This window comes from Pholcus phalangioides, unplaced genomic scaffold (genome assembly GCF_987345545.1).
Source record: "Pholcus phalangioides strain wild (caught in Gottingen) unplaced genomic scaffold, Ppha-v1.0 ptg000041l_1, whole genome shotgun sequence".
Classification (NCBI taxonomy): Eukaryota; Metazoa; Arthropoda; class Arachnida; order Araneae; family Pholcidae; genus Pholcus; species Pholcus phalangioides.
Genome location: NW_028301627.1, coordinates 2,568,097 through 2,585,674, shown reverse-complemented (window position 1 = coordinate 2,585,674; position 17,578 = coordinate 2,568,097). Strand labels below are relative to the sequence as shown.

General features: G+C 41.1%; 1 protein-coding gene across 2 annotated transcripts in view; it reads right to left on the bottom strand.

The window, feature by feature from the left end:
* Positions 1-17,578, bottom strand: part of dnt (tyrosine-protein kinase Dnt) — a 326,423-nt gene that overhangs the window by 95,536 nt on the left and 213,309 nt on the right. Inside the window, exon 1 of one of the 2 annotated variants that reach the window (XM_089254304.1) lies at positions 3,659-4,238. The exons of the other annotated variant lie outside the window; for it this stretch is intronic. Within the exon in view, the coding sequence (XP_089110430.1) occupies positions 3,659-3,770 (112 nt within the window). The 5' untranslated portion in view covers positions 3,771-4,238. Of the gene's footprint in view, positions 1-3,658; positions 4,239-17,578 lie in introns of those variants that run through there. 2 annotated transcript variants of the gene reach the window in all.

Below are 17,578 nucleotides of genomic sequence, written 5' to 3'. Positions count from 1 at the left end.
TGTTGTTTTCTTCAATGAACATACAATTAAATTCTGTATCACTCACATTTCTTTAAAAGTAACGCAATTCAGCCTCGTTGGTTCAATTTTCTTGCTTTCAAACTTTAATATTATGGTCTACAAATTTACACCCATCTTCTTCACGGGAAGAGGAGACGGGGGGGGGGGGGGACAGAATATTCTTGAGAATACTCTCTCAAAGGACTACTATTATAAATTACTAGAGAATATTCTTATCAAAAATAATTATATTCAAGTTATTTATCGAGATTATTTATTATAATACATGTTATTACATATATTCTTGAAAATACACTCTGGAAAGATTTCGTGTAACTGAAGAATATTCTCATCGAGGAGAACATTCTCTGGAAGGACTATTATTAATAACTTCAGAATATTCTCATCGAGGAGAACATTCTCTGGAAGGACTATTATTAATAACTTCAGAATATTCTCATCGAGGAGAACATTCTCTGGAAGGACTATTATTAATAACTTCAGAATATTCTCATCGAGGAGAACATTCTCTGGAAGGACTATTATTAATAACTTCAGAATATTCTCATCGAGGAGAACATTCTCTGGAAGGACTATTATTAATAACTTCAGAATATTCTCATCGAGGAGAACATTCTCTGGAAGGACTATTATTAATAACTTCAGAATATTCTCATCGAGGAGAACATTCTCTGGAAGGACTATTATTAATAACTTCAGAATATTCTCATCGAGGAGAACATTCTCTGGCAGGACTATTATTAATAACTTCAGAATAATTCTTATTATTTGCTATAAGTATATTCCCAGTAATTTATGAAAGTAGTCCTTCTAGAGAATATTCTCAAGGATATTATATGTAACTATATATTATAAATAACAGGAGAATATTCTCATCAAGAACTTATAAGAATATTCTGAAGTTATTTATAATGGTAGTCCTAGCAGATAATATTCTCGAATATTCTCCGAAAGATTATTCTCTCGAGAATTTTACATCTCTAGGTTTTTGGGCCTCAACAATCACTTTCGAAATGTTTACTTTGGTTACCGTGGTTCCCTAACAATGCGTTTCAGACATGCACATGCTTGTACAATGGTTTATCACTTCTTTAATGCTGCCAGTATTGTGTATCTTATATATAAATGTGAAAGTATGTCTGTTCTTTATACAAATCTACAATTTTAGACCGATCGTCGCGAAATTTTGTATACAGTCGAATACCGTTATAACGAACGCCAAGAGACCGGGGGAATCACTTCGTTAAAACGAAATTTCGTTACAAAGGAATTACAGGTGACCTAGCATTGTTCCTATGTAAGCTCATTTGGGGGATTAAAAAAGTGTTCGTTAAAACGAGATTTTCGCTATAATGTTATTCGTTAAAACGGGATTCGACTTTGGAACAGGACGGGGATTGAACCGTAGGCTACTTTAAAAGTTCGTCATAGCTGGGCAAATGCCCGAATCTGGTGAAAACCCGTCGGGCAACAATGGTTCCTGGGCCCGAACTGTCACTTTCGGAATGTTTACTGCGGTTACCGTGGTTCCCTAACAATGCGTTTCAGACTTGTATATATGACTTTACAATGGTTTGTCACTTCTTTGATGCTGCCAGTATTATGTATAGTAGATTATTAAATGGTTTGTCACTTTTTAATTCATCCCAGTAATTGAACGGGATGTATGGTCACCGTTCTTGCAATCTAAACTTTTCCCGGATATAGTTATCATTCGGTTATTGTTGGCAGAAACCCCGAGTACCGATGTGATCACATTAAGCGGCGTTGACTGTATAGTAATATATATATATTTTTTTTGCAATTATTAGTATTACAGTCGAATCCCGTTTTAACGAATACCGTAATAGCGAAAATCTCGTTTTAACGAACAGTTTTCTAATCCCTCTAATAAGTATACATAGGAACAATGCAAACAATCTGAAATTCCTTTATAACGAAATTTCGTTATAACGAAGTGTTTTCTCCGGTTTCTTGGAGTTCGTTATAACGGGATTCGACTGTATCACAGTCACAGAAAAGTAAGAAAAAATTATTTTGGAATATTTAATTTTTCTTTTTGGGATAAAGTCACATCATAAGTATGCTTGGAGTCCTATGAAATTAATCTGGCATCTATAAATTATCGCAAATAATTCGGCAATTGTTTGCGAACAATGTTTCAATCATTCACTCGTCTAGGGCCGGACTTAAGCAGGTTCAAAGCAAAGGGGGTGAGGCCGCACCGGGCCGCTTAATTTTAGGGGCCCTAAAAACAGGATAAAAAAAATTGATTACATTTCGACTTTAATTTTCTAACAAAGTACGTAAAAGCTTAAACTCTGTGTACGACAAAGAACCCTTGATATTCAGACACTGGACTCTAAGACTAGGGTTTCGACAGACCCTTACTATACCCAGGGTTGGGGGGGGGGGCGTCGTAGGTGGATCGGGTGTCAGAGCCATCTTGAAAGCATCATTGGCGATTCTGGGCAAATTTAATTCCAGAAATAATGGAAATTACGAACTTATGAGTGAATAATTATCATCTGCAGGGGTCTGTCCAGCCAAAATTTGGGTCCATTTTCCGGACTTTTCACAAATTCCAGATCCGAAAAACGGACCCTCTACGAAATTCCAGATCCGAAAAACGGACCCTTCATAAAATTCCAGATCTGAAGAAAACGGGCCCTTCACGAAATTCCGTATCCGAAAAACGGACCCTCCACGATATTCCAGATCTGAAGACGGATCCTCCACAAAATTCCGGATCCGAAAAACGGACCCTCCACGAAATTCCAGATCTGAAGACGGATCCTCCACAAAATTCCGGATCCGAAAAACGGACCCTCCACGAAATTCCAGATCTGAAGACGGATCCTCCACAAAATTCCGGATCCGAAAAAAGGACCCTCCACAAAATAAAAATTAATGAAACCATAAATTTGGCATTTCTTTTGCGATAGATTAACCAGATTACTTCGCTTCCCACAAAATTACTTATTTTCACAAATTTAATGAGCATTTTCACAAAAACAGGACCCTACATAAAAAAGTCTGCACAGACCCATGGCCCCCCACAAGGGGTGGGTTGACAAGGCTCCAGCCCTGGGGCCATGGTGTGATTTTAATCAGTTTTTTGTTTTTTCACGCTATAAATTCATCATAAAGGGGCCCTCGTGAAAGTCTAGTCGGGCGGAGGGGACGTAAAAGATCCCAGCCTAGGGACCCCTGTTTCAGGATGTGGAGGCCACGCACAGACCCTGAAGCTCGGACACCTTGTTAACTATGTACAAAAAAATGTTATTGACACATTTTTCTCTTCTGTTACCGTAAGTGCGGGAGGGGGGAGGCCCCGGTGCGACCGCACCTATCGCACACCCTCCTAAGGGCGGCCAGTGGCCCGACCAGGGCCGTCGTAAGAGCATCACGGGCCCCCGGGCAAAGTAGTTTTTCTGAACCCCTACCTGGTAAATTCTAGAAAATTTCAACCGTATCTCATTTTTGTGAGGCCCCCGGACCGTGCCCGGGTGGGCCCCATGAGTTAAGACGGCACTGGGGCCCCATCCGGTCATTTTTGCTCCATGAAACTTAAGAATGAGTCACAGGCTCGACACAAACAAACAAAAGGACTAAAAAAGAGGCTGCGGCCACTTACCCAAGAGTTTCTTCACTTCTCCGGGTTTGAGGTACAAGTTGTAAGATGCCATCACGTGGCTCACCGCTAACAGCACCAGCTGGACATAGAGGTGTATCAAACAAGTCCACATCACAGGAAACAACGCGAGTTTTGCACGCACGCATACAGTCAATCGGTCCCGCGGGCGAACCAATCACTCTCTCAATCCTCGTGGCCGCGGCATCGATCCCCGCACAACAATCGTAAACAACCAACAACAATCATAACAATTGTTTTTTGTGCGTGTTTCAAGGTTCTCTGTCTCTCTCTCTTCCACGGGAGGGTTCTTGTTTTTTCGCGCCAAACCAGTCCGTGCTCGGATGAAAGAAAGAGTTTCTGTTAAAATAATATCCACTATAATAACATGTTACCGCTGGTATGTTCGTAAATTGATCCACGTGTTCCAATCGGACACTCCGTAAAAGATGTCGATGCCATTTGGCGTTGAAAAAACAATAATAATGAGACGAGGGTTCGAGAGTTGGAAATTTCGTGCACAAGGAAGAAAGCCCCGAGACGGACAGCACCTTCACGCGACGGCGTTCGAAACCCGACTGGTAGGGTTGTTGCTGAAAGTTGTCTAACCGAAAAAGAGGCCATTGTCTTTTATCGCCAAACGTGTCCCGAAAGCTGCCAATCGACGGGATTCTTGGCGCGCTCGGCTAATAATTCATTTTTTTTGAAAAAGAGGCACAAAACATTTCGGGGAGAAGAAAAATAATAATTGTTGCATGTTTGTCGGGACAAACCCCGTTGTAACGAATACCGTTATAGCGAGAATTTCGTTTTAACGAGCAGTAATTCCCCCAAATAAGTTTTCATAGCAAGAATGCAAAAAAAACTGGGAATTTCTTTTATAACGAGATTTCGTTACTACGAAGTGATTTCTGTCGGGCTCTTGGAGTTCGTTATAACGGGATTCGACTGTAATAATGAAATGGAAAGAAAAAACATAATTACATGTCACAGTAAAATCTGATAAATCCGGTTACTATGCATATCGCTGAGCATTTTAATCATGGCCCCCATATCCTGAAGCAGGGCCCCTAGGCTGGGATCTTTTACGGCCCCCCCCCCACCAGACTTCTATGAGGCCCCCTTTAAAATGAATTTATAGCGTGAAAAAACAAAAAAAAGATTAAAATCCTCCCGGGCCCCAGGGCTGGAGCCTTGTCAGCCCACCCCTTGTGGGGGCCATGATTTTAGTACGTTTGATAATGAATTTCTCTGAATTTCATCACTTTTATCGAGGAATATGCATAGTACCAAAGCCTCCTAGATACTACTATACCTAGATAATAATAATCTAGGTATATCTAGGAGGCTTTGATAGTATCTAAATGTCGTTGGTAAATTTGATAAATTTCCCTAAAATAATCACTCTTACAGGCGATTATGCGTAATAGCATCAAAATGTCACGTCATTGGTAAACATGATAAATTGTACTAATCGTTATATCGGGGTACAATCACATTTATCCATCAAACGTACTAGACTAATATGGAATTGTTTTCATATTCATCTAATTCACCAATTATGCTAGGGTATCATGCATAATCACAGATAAAGCCGATAAATTTCAAGTATTCATCAAATCTACCAATGACACTAGGTTATCACGCATAATCACCGGTAAAAGTGATGTTTCAACATTTATCAAATTTACCAACGACACTTTAGTATTATGCATATTCTGCGGTAAAAATGATGAATTTATCAAACTTATCAAGATGATTAGTACATAATTAATGGTTATTATGCCCAATCACTGATTTATCATATTTACCGTATGAAGTTGAACCTCGCTATAACAATAAACCCCTCTACAATGACATTTTTTTCAAATCGTGTTTCAAATTGCCTATAACCTAATTTTAAACTCCTCTCGATACAACGACATCCTTTACTACGATGAACCCCTATACAAATAGCTATGCGCCCCCCCCCCCAAGGGTGGAGCTGACAGGGCTCCCCGGTACAATTTGTATTATTTTTGTTTTTCATGCTATAAATTCAATATAGAAGGGCCCGTGAAAAGTCTAGTTTTGGGGGGTGGGCGGCTGCTTGAGATTCGAGCCTAGGGGCCCTGCTCAAGGATGTGGGGGGCCATGCATGTAATATGTATCATTATACATATATGTATAACTATATTTCTCTAATATTTCACTCAAAAAATCACCTTCAATTTTCCTCGCCAGTTTTTGTTCTTTCGAGGGTGTCTAATTACATAGGTATTTCGTACTATGTACACTTTGAAAGCGTTAGTAGTGGTCCAGGACGTGACCTGGCCACAGCGGAGGGCTCACCCGAGCCAACAAGGGAAGACGCGTGGTACAGGACCTGGCCTGGCTACAGCGGAGGGCTCACTCGAGCCAACGAGGGAAGACGCGTGGTCCAGGACCTGGCTTGGCCACGGAGGAGGGCTCACTCGAGCCAACAAGCCAACGAGGCTTAGACGAGTGGTCCAGGACCTGGCCTGGCCACGGCGGAGGCTCACCCGAGCCAACAAGCCAATGAGGGAAAGCGTGGTTCAGGACCTGGCGCTTGTCCACAGAGAAAACCAAAGGGCTCAATAGAGCTAAAAAGACATCAGAAGAGCTCATCGGAATAAATTGTACATTGTATATAATAGAAATATTTAAAAATCTGTATATGTATATATATATATATATATTTTTTTTTTAATAATGTGCTTTTATATTCATGTTCATGTATTTTATGTGCATAATAAAGCACCCGACACCACCCAGCCCCCTCATCAGGGGCAATGACTAAAATTGGCAATGGTCGATAGAGCCCGGGCGGTGCACGGTATGAAATGAATGAAATGGGTAAGCGTTGATTAGTGAAAGGGGGTGCCGCGGGTGGGAAAAGTTTGAACACCCCTGAACTAATCAATTACAATTTTTTTTTTTTTGCTGTGAATGAACACCTCATAAAATGCATTTTATAGTGGCACTGACAACGCCAATTCAGAAGAGATGCCAGCAAACACGGCTCAAATTTGGCGACGCCTGATGGTAATGCTACCTGTTGATATATATAACGATAACCTCTCTCTTTAAAATGATATTTATTTATTTTTTCTTGGCCAGCAGAGTATCGTTAAATCGCAATTTCACTATCTGCGGACCAAGAATAAATATCGTTGTAGAGGGAGAAGTATATGGTCGAAGCATATTTTAGCCAAAATTTTGCAGAAGTTTGCTGTTTTTCGCCGCGTAAAGCAAAATATTGCACCATCGATATTTGGCATTTCTTGACAACAAAGACAGGAAGAATGCAAGAAAAAGTACTTATCATTGAAGCGTATGATACTCATTTACTTGATGACCTACATGAAATATGTCTATTATATAACCTTTAGCAAGTAAAAAACCTTAAAGAAGCTTTCTTAGTGATAGTTTACATGAGTGTGCGGTGGACCGTATGCTTCACTACTACCCTTAAGTAGTATAGCAATGAATGAACGCCAGGGTCTCTGCCACCGGACTTATCCCGTTGCCGAGATCTCTTCCAGCCCAGCTTCGTGGCAGAGTCCGGAACAAAGTGAGTGCACCTAACAGTCTGAGTGTGTAGCTAGTGTTGTGCATGATATTTCCGTGCTGCCATCTATACTTCAAATTGTGAGTGAAGTGTAATGATTGAATATTTGTAACGGTGTAAGCTTGCTGCTCTCTGTGGTGAGACTTTTTAACGGGGAGATCGGCTCGCGTTCGCGCCTTGAAGTTGGGAACCACAGAAAACCAACTTCAGCCGACCACCACTGTGGGGTTCGAACCCGGATCCTCGCATCGCGAGTCCGTCACTATAACTACTCGACCACCACAGCGGCTAAGTACTATCTATATATATATAATTGATTTTCTGTCTGTCTGTCTGTGTGTGTGTGTGTGTGTGTTCTCTATACAAATCTACAATTTTAGATCGATCGTCGCCAAATTTTGCATATATACCAAATGGGACCCGACTTGAACGAGAGGCTACTTTAAAAGTTCGTCAAAGCAGGGCGAATGCCCGAAATGGGTAAAAAAACTGTCGGGCAACAATGGTTTCTGGACCTCACCAATCACTTTCGGAATGTCTATTATAGTTACCGTGGTTCCCTAGCAATGCGTCTCAGACGTGTATATGCCCTTACAATGGTTTGTCACTTCTTTAACGCTGCCAGTGTATGTATAATAGTTTATGCCTTTAATAATGGTTTGTCAATTTTTCAATCCTCCCAGTAATGAGGCTTTTTGAATAGACATCAGAATCATCACCAGCATCACTTTGAGGGTCAGGCAAAGGATGGACCCCCCCCCCTCATAGAAATCGGTGTTAAAATTGCCGATTTTACTGTAGAAATGCGGAAATTTAGTGGGGGTTTCCCGCCACATCAATAATTTTAAACACTGTATTGAATTTCCGATTTTTGAAGTATTGAGTTCGCTTAAAGATACACGAAGGCCAGGAGATTAAATATGAAGTAATTAGTTGGACCTACTTTTGAGTCGGATATCCATGAAATAACATTGATTTCAACTTCTTATTTATATCTTCTCAAACATGAAAATTAATGTATCCGTAATGTCTTTTAATATTCAACTGCATAAATTCGTATAGTTCAGATTGTTTTAAAACTAATTATGGGCCCGTAAATACAAATACAACGCCACAACAGGCAAATTGCCCAACGAGGTGGCTGACTTAAGAACATCATGGATCCCCGAGCCATTTTTTGGAGGCCCTACCTACTACTGCTACACCACACATGCACCCCGCCCACACAACCCCCCCCGGAATCCCCAACGAATCGGTACATGCGGGAATGTGCGTGTACGTGTAGTGAAACCTGACGTGAAGTTTTTTTTGTTTCTCTGTAATGCTCGTTATGTGTAGTGTTGCCATCTGCCACCAGTTTTTCTAACTATGAGTGAAGTGTTATGATTGAATGATTTATCGTTGTAGGACTGTTGCTCTCTGTGGCGAGACTTTTTAACGGGGAGATCGGCTCGCATTTGCGCCTTGAAGTTGGGAACCACAGAAAACCAACTTCAGCCGACCACCACTGTGGGGTTCGAACCCGGATCCTCACATCGCGAGTCCGTCACTATAGAAGAAGAATTCCACGGCCTTTACTAAGCATTTTTGGAAGCTGAAACAAACAGATGGATAACTTGAAGTTCAGGGGAAGTGGGGGAGAAATCGAAATATCTATCACCCCCTAAAAAAGAAAAAAAAAACACAGGGTGTTTCAAAAAGAATCACTCGATTTGAAATGAGTATATTACGAAAAATATTGAACATAGACACTCGAGATTAATTTTGTATTGCATGGCTAATCATAAAGTTTTTTCTTTATAAACCAAATTAAAGTTGCACCTTAGGATGCACTGCATATGTCTATACGGTAGCCATATTCGTCCCAAACTTTTGCGAGAATGTTTGCATCCACGGCTGCTGCTATGCGTATCTTCAGTTCGGCTAATGTAGCTGGAAGGGGAGGCACATAAACGCAGTCTTTTATAACATCCCCCCCCCCCTCCCCACAAGAAGAAATCGCACATTGTGAGGTCCGGCGATCTTGGAGGCCAATGATGTTTAACTGAATTGTCAGGTCCCGTGTGGCCGATCCATTGTTTAGGAATGCGATTGTTCAAAAATTCTCGAACGTCCAAGCTCCAGTGTGATGGTGGTGCGCCGTCCTGCTGCAAAATGAAGTCATCCGAATCGGCTTCTAACTGTGGGGAAAGCCAATATTGACAAACACTGAAATGGTGTCCGAAGGAAGAGCGTTAACGCTTCCTGTCGGCAACTGTGCGTGAAACTTGAGAGATTTCCCTCTTTCTACCTACACATTATTCGATCAAAGCGGATTAAAAGCTGAATAGTAATGATTTATTTAAATCGGAATGATTCTTTTTTGAAACACCCTGTATATATATTCATTTCTACGTTTCTTTAAATCTATATTTGTTTCTCTCTTGAGTCGCGCAGGAAGGTGCCATATTGGTTACCTTAGACACGGTTTGTATGTCCCTCAAAGAAAGAGGGATATCACGTAATCCAAAAAAGCCTCATTGAAGAAAACCCGGGTAGCGCCGGGTATTATAGCTAGTTTAAAACAGAAAAGGCCAGTAAAATGCAACATTTTTTCCCAGCGTGTCTTTAAAACATAGTTCGATTGCATAGTTACCCAAACTTTGTATCCCATCGCCCCCTTCTTCACAAATATTTATTATCTCATCTCCCCAAACTCAAGTGAACCCATAGGATCGTATGTTAAATCCGTAGCTTTTATCGCCCAGCCCCGGACCATTCCATCGCCCACCATGGGGCAATATTGCCCACTTTGGGAAACACCGATTTATTGCGTTCTCGTGTGATGGGTGGAAAATTATGACTGTAGTAATTTAAATAACTTATTTTAGAAATGCACATTCAAAAATTCTTCCTATGCACCCAAACATAAACCAGGGTTATTTAACCCTCTTAAAACTAAGGAACAGAAATGCAAATGGAAGGCGCATAATTTTAGGGTGGCTTTTCCTCACATGCGTTTCGACGCTCTCTTGGAGAGCTTCAAAACCTACGGTAATGTACACCTCGTTTGTAGTTTTCTCGAATGACTCGAACTAAAATTCATTTCATTTAACACAGCACTTATATTTCTAGTACATTATTTTATACCTCAAACCTGTATTTACGGTGAAAATATCTATCTCTATAGCATGGTCCACATTTTATTGGTTTGTACGGAATAATTTTTCATGCAAATACTATTAAGATTCATGCCTTGATAAAATTCAGAGGCAAACATAAAGAATAGAAGAATATTCATGATTTTTTTCGGATAGATTGGTTCATAAATTTCAGAGGAAAAAAAAAATTAAAAATTCGGAAGCGGTCCACTGTGGCCCCACCTTCCCCGACTGTGTAAGAAAAATCTCATAGGAATACAAAGGCCACAGCACAGGCAAATTGCCAACCGAGGTGGCTAGAAAATGTTATGTCCATAAAAAATATAGACATCCATATTGTATTTGTAATATAATATGGATGTTTATCTTCCGCATTATATGTAAAATGTAAAAATAAAACAAATAAAAAATAAAAATTTATTTATTAGGGGCCGTTTACGTATTACGTCAGCAAATTTTTAGTCATTTTTGCAAAATTTCGTTAGAACTTTCTTCTACCTCTTAACACATATTGGTGGGATCAGAAACGTACCTGGGAGAGGGGCATAAGTTTAACGCAAATTTTAAATACCTTTAGTGTTATTATAACCAATTTCTGTTAATTTCAATGCTATTTGAAGAACTCAAAAATCTCTCTTTAAGAAATTCATTGCGACCCACCCTTTAACGCATATATCGTAAACCATTGACCCACGGACCAAATGTGGCCCTGAAGGTTATCTGATGTGGCTTGCCCCCCCCTCAAACCTAATTTTGTAAAAATGAAGGAAGCGGCACATTTACAAATCGCTTAAATGACCCGTGGCACATTTTCAGATTACTGAAGTAGGCCTAAAAGATCACTTTCACATTCAAAGATCACTTAAGTAATCCGCGACACAGTTCCATAAAACTTAACGATCTGTGGCACATTTAGAGATCCCTTGAGTGAATGTGGCACATTTAGAGATCCCTTGAGTGAATGTGGCACAGTTTTAGATCACTTAGGGCCGTATTCACCGACATGGTTTAAACTATAGTCACAATGTTTTGATAAGAGATCGACACGGATTGGTTAAATTCAGGTTTATAACCAATCTATATTGATCTCTTATCCAAAAATTGTGATTACAGTTTAAACCATGTCGGTGAATACGGCCCTTAAGCGGCTCCCAGTGCGGTTCTACATCACTCAAGTTTCCCGCGGAACATTCTCAGATTATTTAAGTGATACGCGGCATATAATTACGGATGACTTGAGTGATGCGTGGCACAGTTCCAGAGCACTTAAGCAGCCCGGACACATTTCCAAGAGCACTTGAAGGATCTGTGAAACATTTAGAGATCACAAAATTGGCTCTGTAGGGAACTTATCAATAGGGAGAATGTTAGTTCAGGTGCCCAATAACTACCAACAGGTTTTTTCCCCCCGTTTTTGGCGCACCGAATAAGATGTCATCAAGAATATTTCATGTCTTTATAAAGGGGTGGTTGATGACGTAAGCCATCATCTAAACCCCTCCCCCTCGTCATCAAAAGTCAGCAAATCGGAACACCCCCCCCCCCATCGATGCTGACGTATTACTTGAATGACCCCTTATGAATTGAAAACAATTTTTTTAATGTGGCGCCATCTTTTGATACATGTTTATAGGTATTTAAATTCGAAGTACTACAGTACATACTAACGTTCTCGTGAGACTTTAACTAAAGAAATGAACAAAAAATCATTTTTAAAAGAGTTGAACTTATCTTAAAACAGATTCAAATACTAGGCAACAGTTGTTCGGTATTTAAGGAAATTTAAAACGTATAATATAAATTTTGCGTAAAAGAGGAAGGTGAAGACACAGTCCATACGTCTTCTGTAGGTGATTAACAACAAGTTTGTTAATCAAGTCTTTGTTACATGGAAGTACGTATAGTCGAGCCCCGTATTCGCGGTTTTTCCCCCTTTATTGGAATTTTTTTTTTTTGCACAACACTCAGAAATATTCATGTGTTCTATTTACAAAATTTGAGTTGTGCATGCTTAGGATGTGATGTGGCTTCGCTAATGACATTACTGTCATCACTAGAACCGTGGCAACTCCCAAGAGAGAGAAGCGGTCACCTCGGATTGGATTAACATTCGGCCACAATGTGCGCTAAAGGACACAACCACAGAGCCAACTGAAGAGACTATAAAAGACATTGTCACGTTAACGAAACAGCTGGGTGGCATGGGCGGAGATACGGAGGGGGGGGGGGGCGTCAAAGGTAGAGTCGACTGATCTAATGTATCTTATATATAATTGTGAAAGTATGTCTGTTCTTTATACGAATCTACAGTTTTAGGCCGATCGTCGCCAGATTTTGCATATATACCAAACAGGACCGGGATTGAAAGATAGGCAACTTTAAAAGTTCGTCGGAGAAGGGCAAATTCCGGGAATGGGTGGGAAAACTGTCGAGCAACAATGGTTTTAGGAACTCAACAATCACTTTTCGGAACGTTTATTTTGGTTACCGTGGTTCCCAACAATGCGTTTCAGACGTGTATATGCCTTTACAATGGTTTGTCACTTTTTCAATCCTCCAAGTAATTGAAGAAAATCCGGGCATTGCTGGGTATTATGGCTAGTATATATATATATATATATATATATATATATATATATGAATTGACATCATCATCATCGTGCCCCCCTACCCAGACTTCCAAGTCTATCTCCGCCTATGGTGGGTGGAGAAGGGTTCAATGATATAGAAGTCGAACAGCTAATTAATAAAAATTCAAAGGGAGGAATTAATGGAGTTGACTGCTCCTGAAACTCATGCGGTACCAGATGAAGAAGATCAAGGTAAAGTAGTAGCTTTGCGCGTTCAAATCCGCAATAGATTGTTTTCATTACGTAGATCCCTCTATAGCCCCGTTCACATGTGCAAGATTGGGGTCGCTTTGGTGATAATTACCGGCATGACAACTTCTTTTCCCCTCGTGATGGGAGAAAAGCTCATAAAAAAAAGCCCGTCTTTCTTGGGGTGGATTGGTGGTTGACGCCGACCTTCTCTCCCATAATCCTTTTGCGCCGCGAAAACTACTGTAAGCTCCTTCGTCAGCCATCTTGACCATCAACCACTTCCGGAGAGAAGAGGGGGAATTACCGGCATAAACTAAACGTCACGTGAATGGTTCGTAGCGAAAATCCACGTTACCGGGAACTTCCCGGGATGTTTTATTGCACATGTGAACGGGGCTTATGGTACGCTCTTCACCAGGGCCGCAACTAGGTGGGTCCAGGCAGAACTGGTGCTCCGGGCGCCGAATTACAGGAGGCGCCAGTATATGTTCTTGCCCCGGCTGACCGAGCATCTAGTTGTGGCCCTGCTCTTCAAGTGTAGAAAACTCTGCTCTTCTCATGCTGTTTAATAAACGAGGTATACAGGGGGAAAAAACTATGGTTTCAATTATTCGCGGTCCCCCCCACCCCCCAGGAACGTAACCCCCGCGAATACGGGGGGGTTGACTGTACAGTGATTGGGAAAACAAGGACTATAAGCTCTCGGCAGGGCTGTCTTTTAAGAGCATCATGGGCAAAGTGATTTTTCTGAGTCCTCCTAACTGGCTAGAAATACCTGCCTGCCAATTTAAATACAGTAGTCGCCGTTTATAAGAATCACGTTTGGTTCAGTTATTCTGATTCTTATATCCGGAGATTTTTTTTTTCTGTTGCTCCTATATAGTTACCACTGGAGCGCGTAAAGAGTGTGGGGGCGGCGGAAGCCTTAAGCCAACATTAGAAAACAAAATAATAATCATAATAATAATTACCTTATTAATTTCTTATTAAATATAAAATTTTTATTCTTAAAATTTTTGAATCGGTTTGATATTTATAGCAGTGTTTCTCAACCACCGGGCCGCGGCCCGGTACTGGGCCGTGACATCATTCATACCGTTGGATCGGCCGTTTCCTTTTCCTCCATTCATGTTCCGTTAATCATGTGTTTGACCGGGCCTTCCACTTACAAAAATAAATGAAACCGGGCCGCGGGCTTCCAAAAGTTGAGAACCACTGATGTATAGCATATTGTTATCCGTAAACATTGCTCGTTGCCAATATACACTGATGGAAATGTTACACAGTAACTGTGCTATTGTCCGAGAGCATAACTCATCAATTTTTTGGGGGGGGGTCTATTTTTTTCTACCATAACCCTCTTGATAAGTCAAGCCGGCACAAGCGTACATTTTGCTACCCTCCCCTTATAATGTACAAGAAGCAGTAAAAGAGTGAATTCGACGCTTCCCTCTCGCCCAGCGCCCGGGGCACCGGACCCGTCGCCCCCCCCCCCAGTTTCGGCCCTGTCTGTCATTCGTGAAAACTCACTTTACTACAAAGTAGTAATCCTCACTGTTTGGGGGGGGGGGGAGGATCAGTGCCGTATTAACGCGTGGGCCACCCGGGAACGGTCCGTGGACCTCAAAAGAAGGGGGTCTCACAAAAATAAAATATGATTGAAATTCTCGAAAGTAAAAGCATGTAAATTTGTAGGCGAGCATTTTTAGAAAGGTACGGCCTCAGAAACCTCGCTTGGCCCGGGGTTCGGAGGGGGAGCATGGCGCTCTTAAGACGACCCTGGGGACATTCAATATAGGATGATTATTACAAAGGTAAGAGTGACAATAAAAAAGTAGCCCTCAATAGCCCTCAAAAGCTAATCTTGTGACGATTCTTATAAGAGGTTGAGTCTTATAATCAGCGATTTTTATAAGCGGTGGCAAGTTTACACTCTCAAAAGTTGTAATGGAATCTTGTTATGATGTGGGCCCTTGTGACATTAGGCCTCCAGGCAGTGCCGTCTTAATGCACGGGCTCATCCGGGGACCTCAAGAGGAGAGAGGGTCTCAGAAAAATGAGAATTAGTAGTTGAATTTTTGGAGTATTGGCCAGGTAGGGCCTGAGAAAAATCAATTGGCCTGGGGGCAGGGGCGTCGGAAGTGTTTTGAACCTGTGGGTGCCCGTCTTGAGATTCATGCAGGAAATTTCGATTTTTGAATCAATTCTGTGGGTGCTCGAACCCGTTCTGCAAACTTTCGTGGGTGCTCGAGCACCCACAGCATCCCCGGCTCCGACGCCACTGCCTGGGGGGGGGGGGCCCATGATGCGCTTAAGACGGCCCGGATGGGCCCATGTGTTAACACGACTCGGTACTTCATTCATAAAATACCGGTAGCAAATTAAAAGTAATGGGAAATGAAAACAGTAATATTTTATAGAAAAATTCCGTTGTTTTCTCTCCCTTCAATTTGCAGCACAAACGAACCGACGCCAAACGCATGGAGATCCGTCGCCAAATGTCACCACCTCGCCGCTCGTGGAACGAGTTTTCTTTCTGATAGGGTGTTTGTTGTTGTTGTTGTTGGCGCGTAACAGCGGGACGCCCCTGACTCAAGGCTGCGTTGAAAGATCGTATCTCCTCCTCAACAGTAAGTTGACCCCCTCCGAACAGGGAAAAACACGGGGAAAATTTTTCTGCGCTTGTTTTTCTTTTCCCCCTCAACTGACAATCATTTTTCCCTCTCATATACAATTCAGATCTACGATTGAAAGAGCGATTCTCAGCAATGCATTGGAAGCAGTGAAAGGCGTTTCTCGGGGAAACGGTCTTGGAACCATTATTATTTTCAACATTTATAAATGATTTATGCAACTTGAACATAAATTGCAGCGCAATAACTATTACTCAGCTGACGATTTCCAAGCACCAGAAAGCGGATTTATGTGTTACGGTAAATGTGAGAAATCGGTTATCATGCATAATAACCGGTTATTATGCATACTTACTAATCGTCTTGGTATGCTTGATAAATTTATCACTTTTACCGGCGGATGTGCATAATACCCAAGCGTCGATGGTGAATTTGATAAATAATGAAAATATCACTTTTGCCGGTGATTATGCGTAAAAACCAAGTGTCGTTGGCAAATTTGATAAACACTTGAAATTTATTGCCTTTATCTGTGATTATGCATAATACCCTAATATAATTGGGGAATTCGATAAATATTTTTAAAAAAAGAATCACGTCTAGTATGTATGATGAATATAGCTGGACCCCGATATAATGATAACAAATTTTACGATCGCACCCCGATATAAAAAGTGATCGTTATTTCGGAGGTACGATAGCGAAAATTGCTATCAATAATAACGATTATCGGGATACGATCTTACCCCGATATAATGAAAACAAATTTTACGATCGACCCCGATATAATGATAACATACTTTAATATCCACCCCGATATAATGATAACATTTTAATATCGACCCCGATATAATGATACAATACATGTAGTAATTATCATGTATTGCATATCATATAGTACTATTTATCATGTTTGCCAACGACGCGACGCTTGGTTATTATGCATAATCACCGATAAAAGTGATTAATTTTTTAGTACTTATTAAATTTATCTACGGCGCTCTTGGGCAACTATCTTGGGCATAATCACCAGAAAAATAGTATAAAATTTTGGTAAATTTACTAAACTTACCAAAATCAATGGTAATTATGCATAATAACCGGCTATACATAATAGCCGCATTTATCAAATTTACCGTAACATTTGCACTAAAAAGTGGTGAAAAATGCTCTAAAAATATGCAAATATTAGCCTAAAAATGCCAAAATATGCACTTAAAAAGTTAAAAATTCCAAATTGCGCTCTAAAAATGAGAAAATATATTCAAAAAGCAGATATGGTTTCTGAAATGCATATTCTCTGTTAGGGCACATATACAAGTTAGCCGTAGCCATGGCCCCCACAATGGGTGGGCTGACAAGGCCCCAGCCCCGGGGCCCGGGACAATTTTCACAAGTTTTTTGCTTTTTCAAGCTATAAATTCATCATAAAGGGGCCCCCCCCCCGTGAAAGTCTTGTCGGGGGGGGGGGGGCCCGCAAAAGATCCCAGCCTAGGGGCCCTGCTTCGGGATGTGCGATCCCACTTCAGAGAGAAGGATCCCCACAGGCCCTTCCATAGTAAATTTATAGCAAGAAAAACACAAAAAAGAAGGTAATTGCTCCGGGCCCCTATAGCTGGAGCCCTGTCAGGCCTACCCTTGGAGGAGGGGCATGGCCGAAGCTGTTCAGTAACGAAATACAAAAGCATTTACGCCACTGGTATTTGTAGAAATAGCGTCACGCACAAAATTGATCAATTTTTGTTAGCCTCATGTTT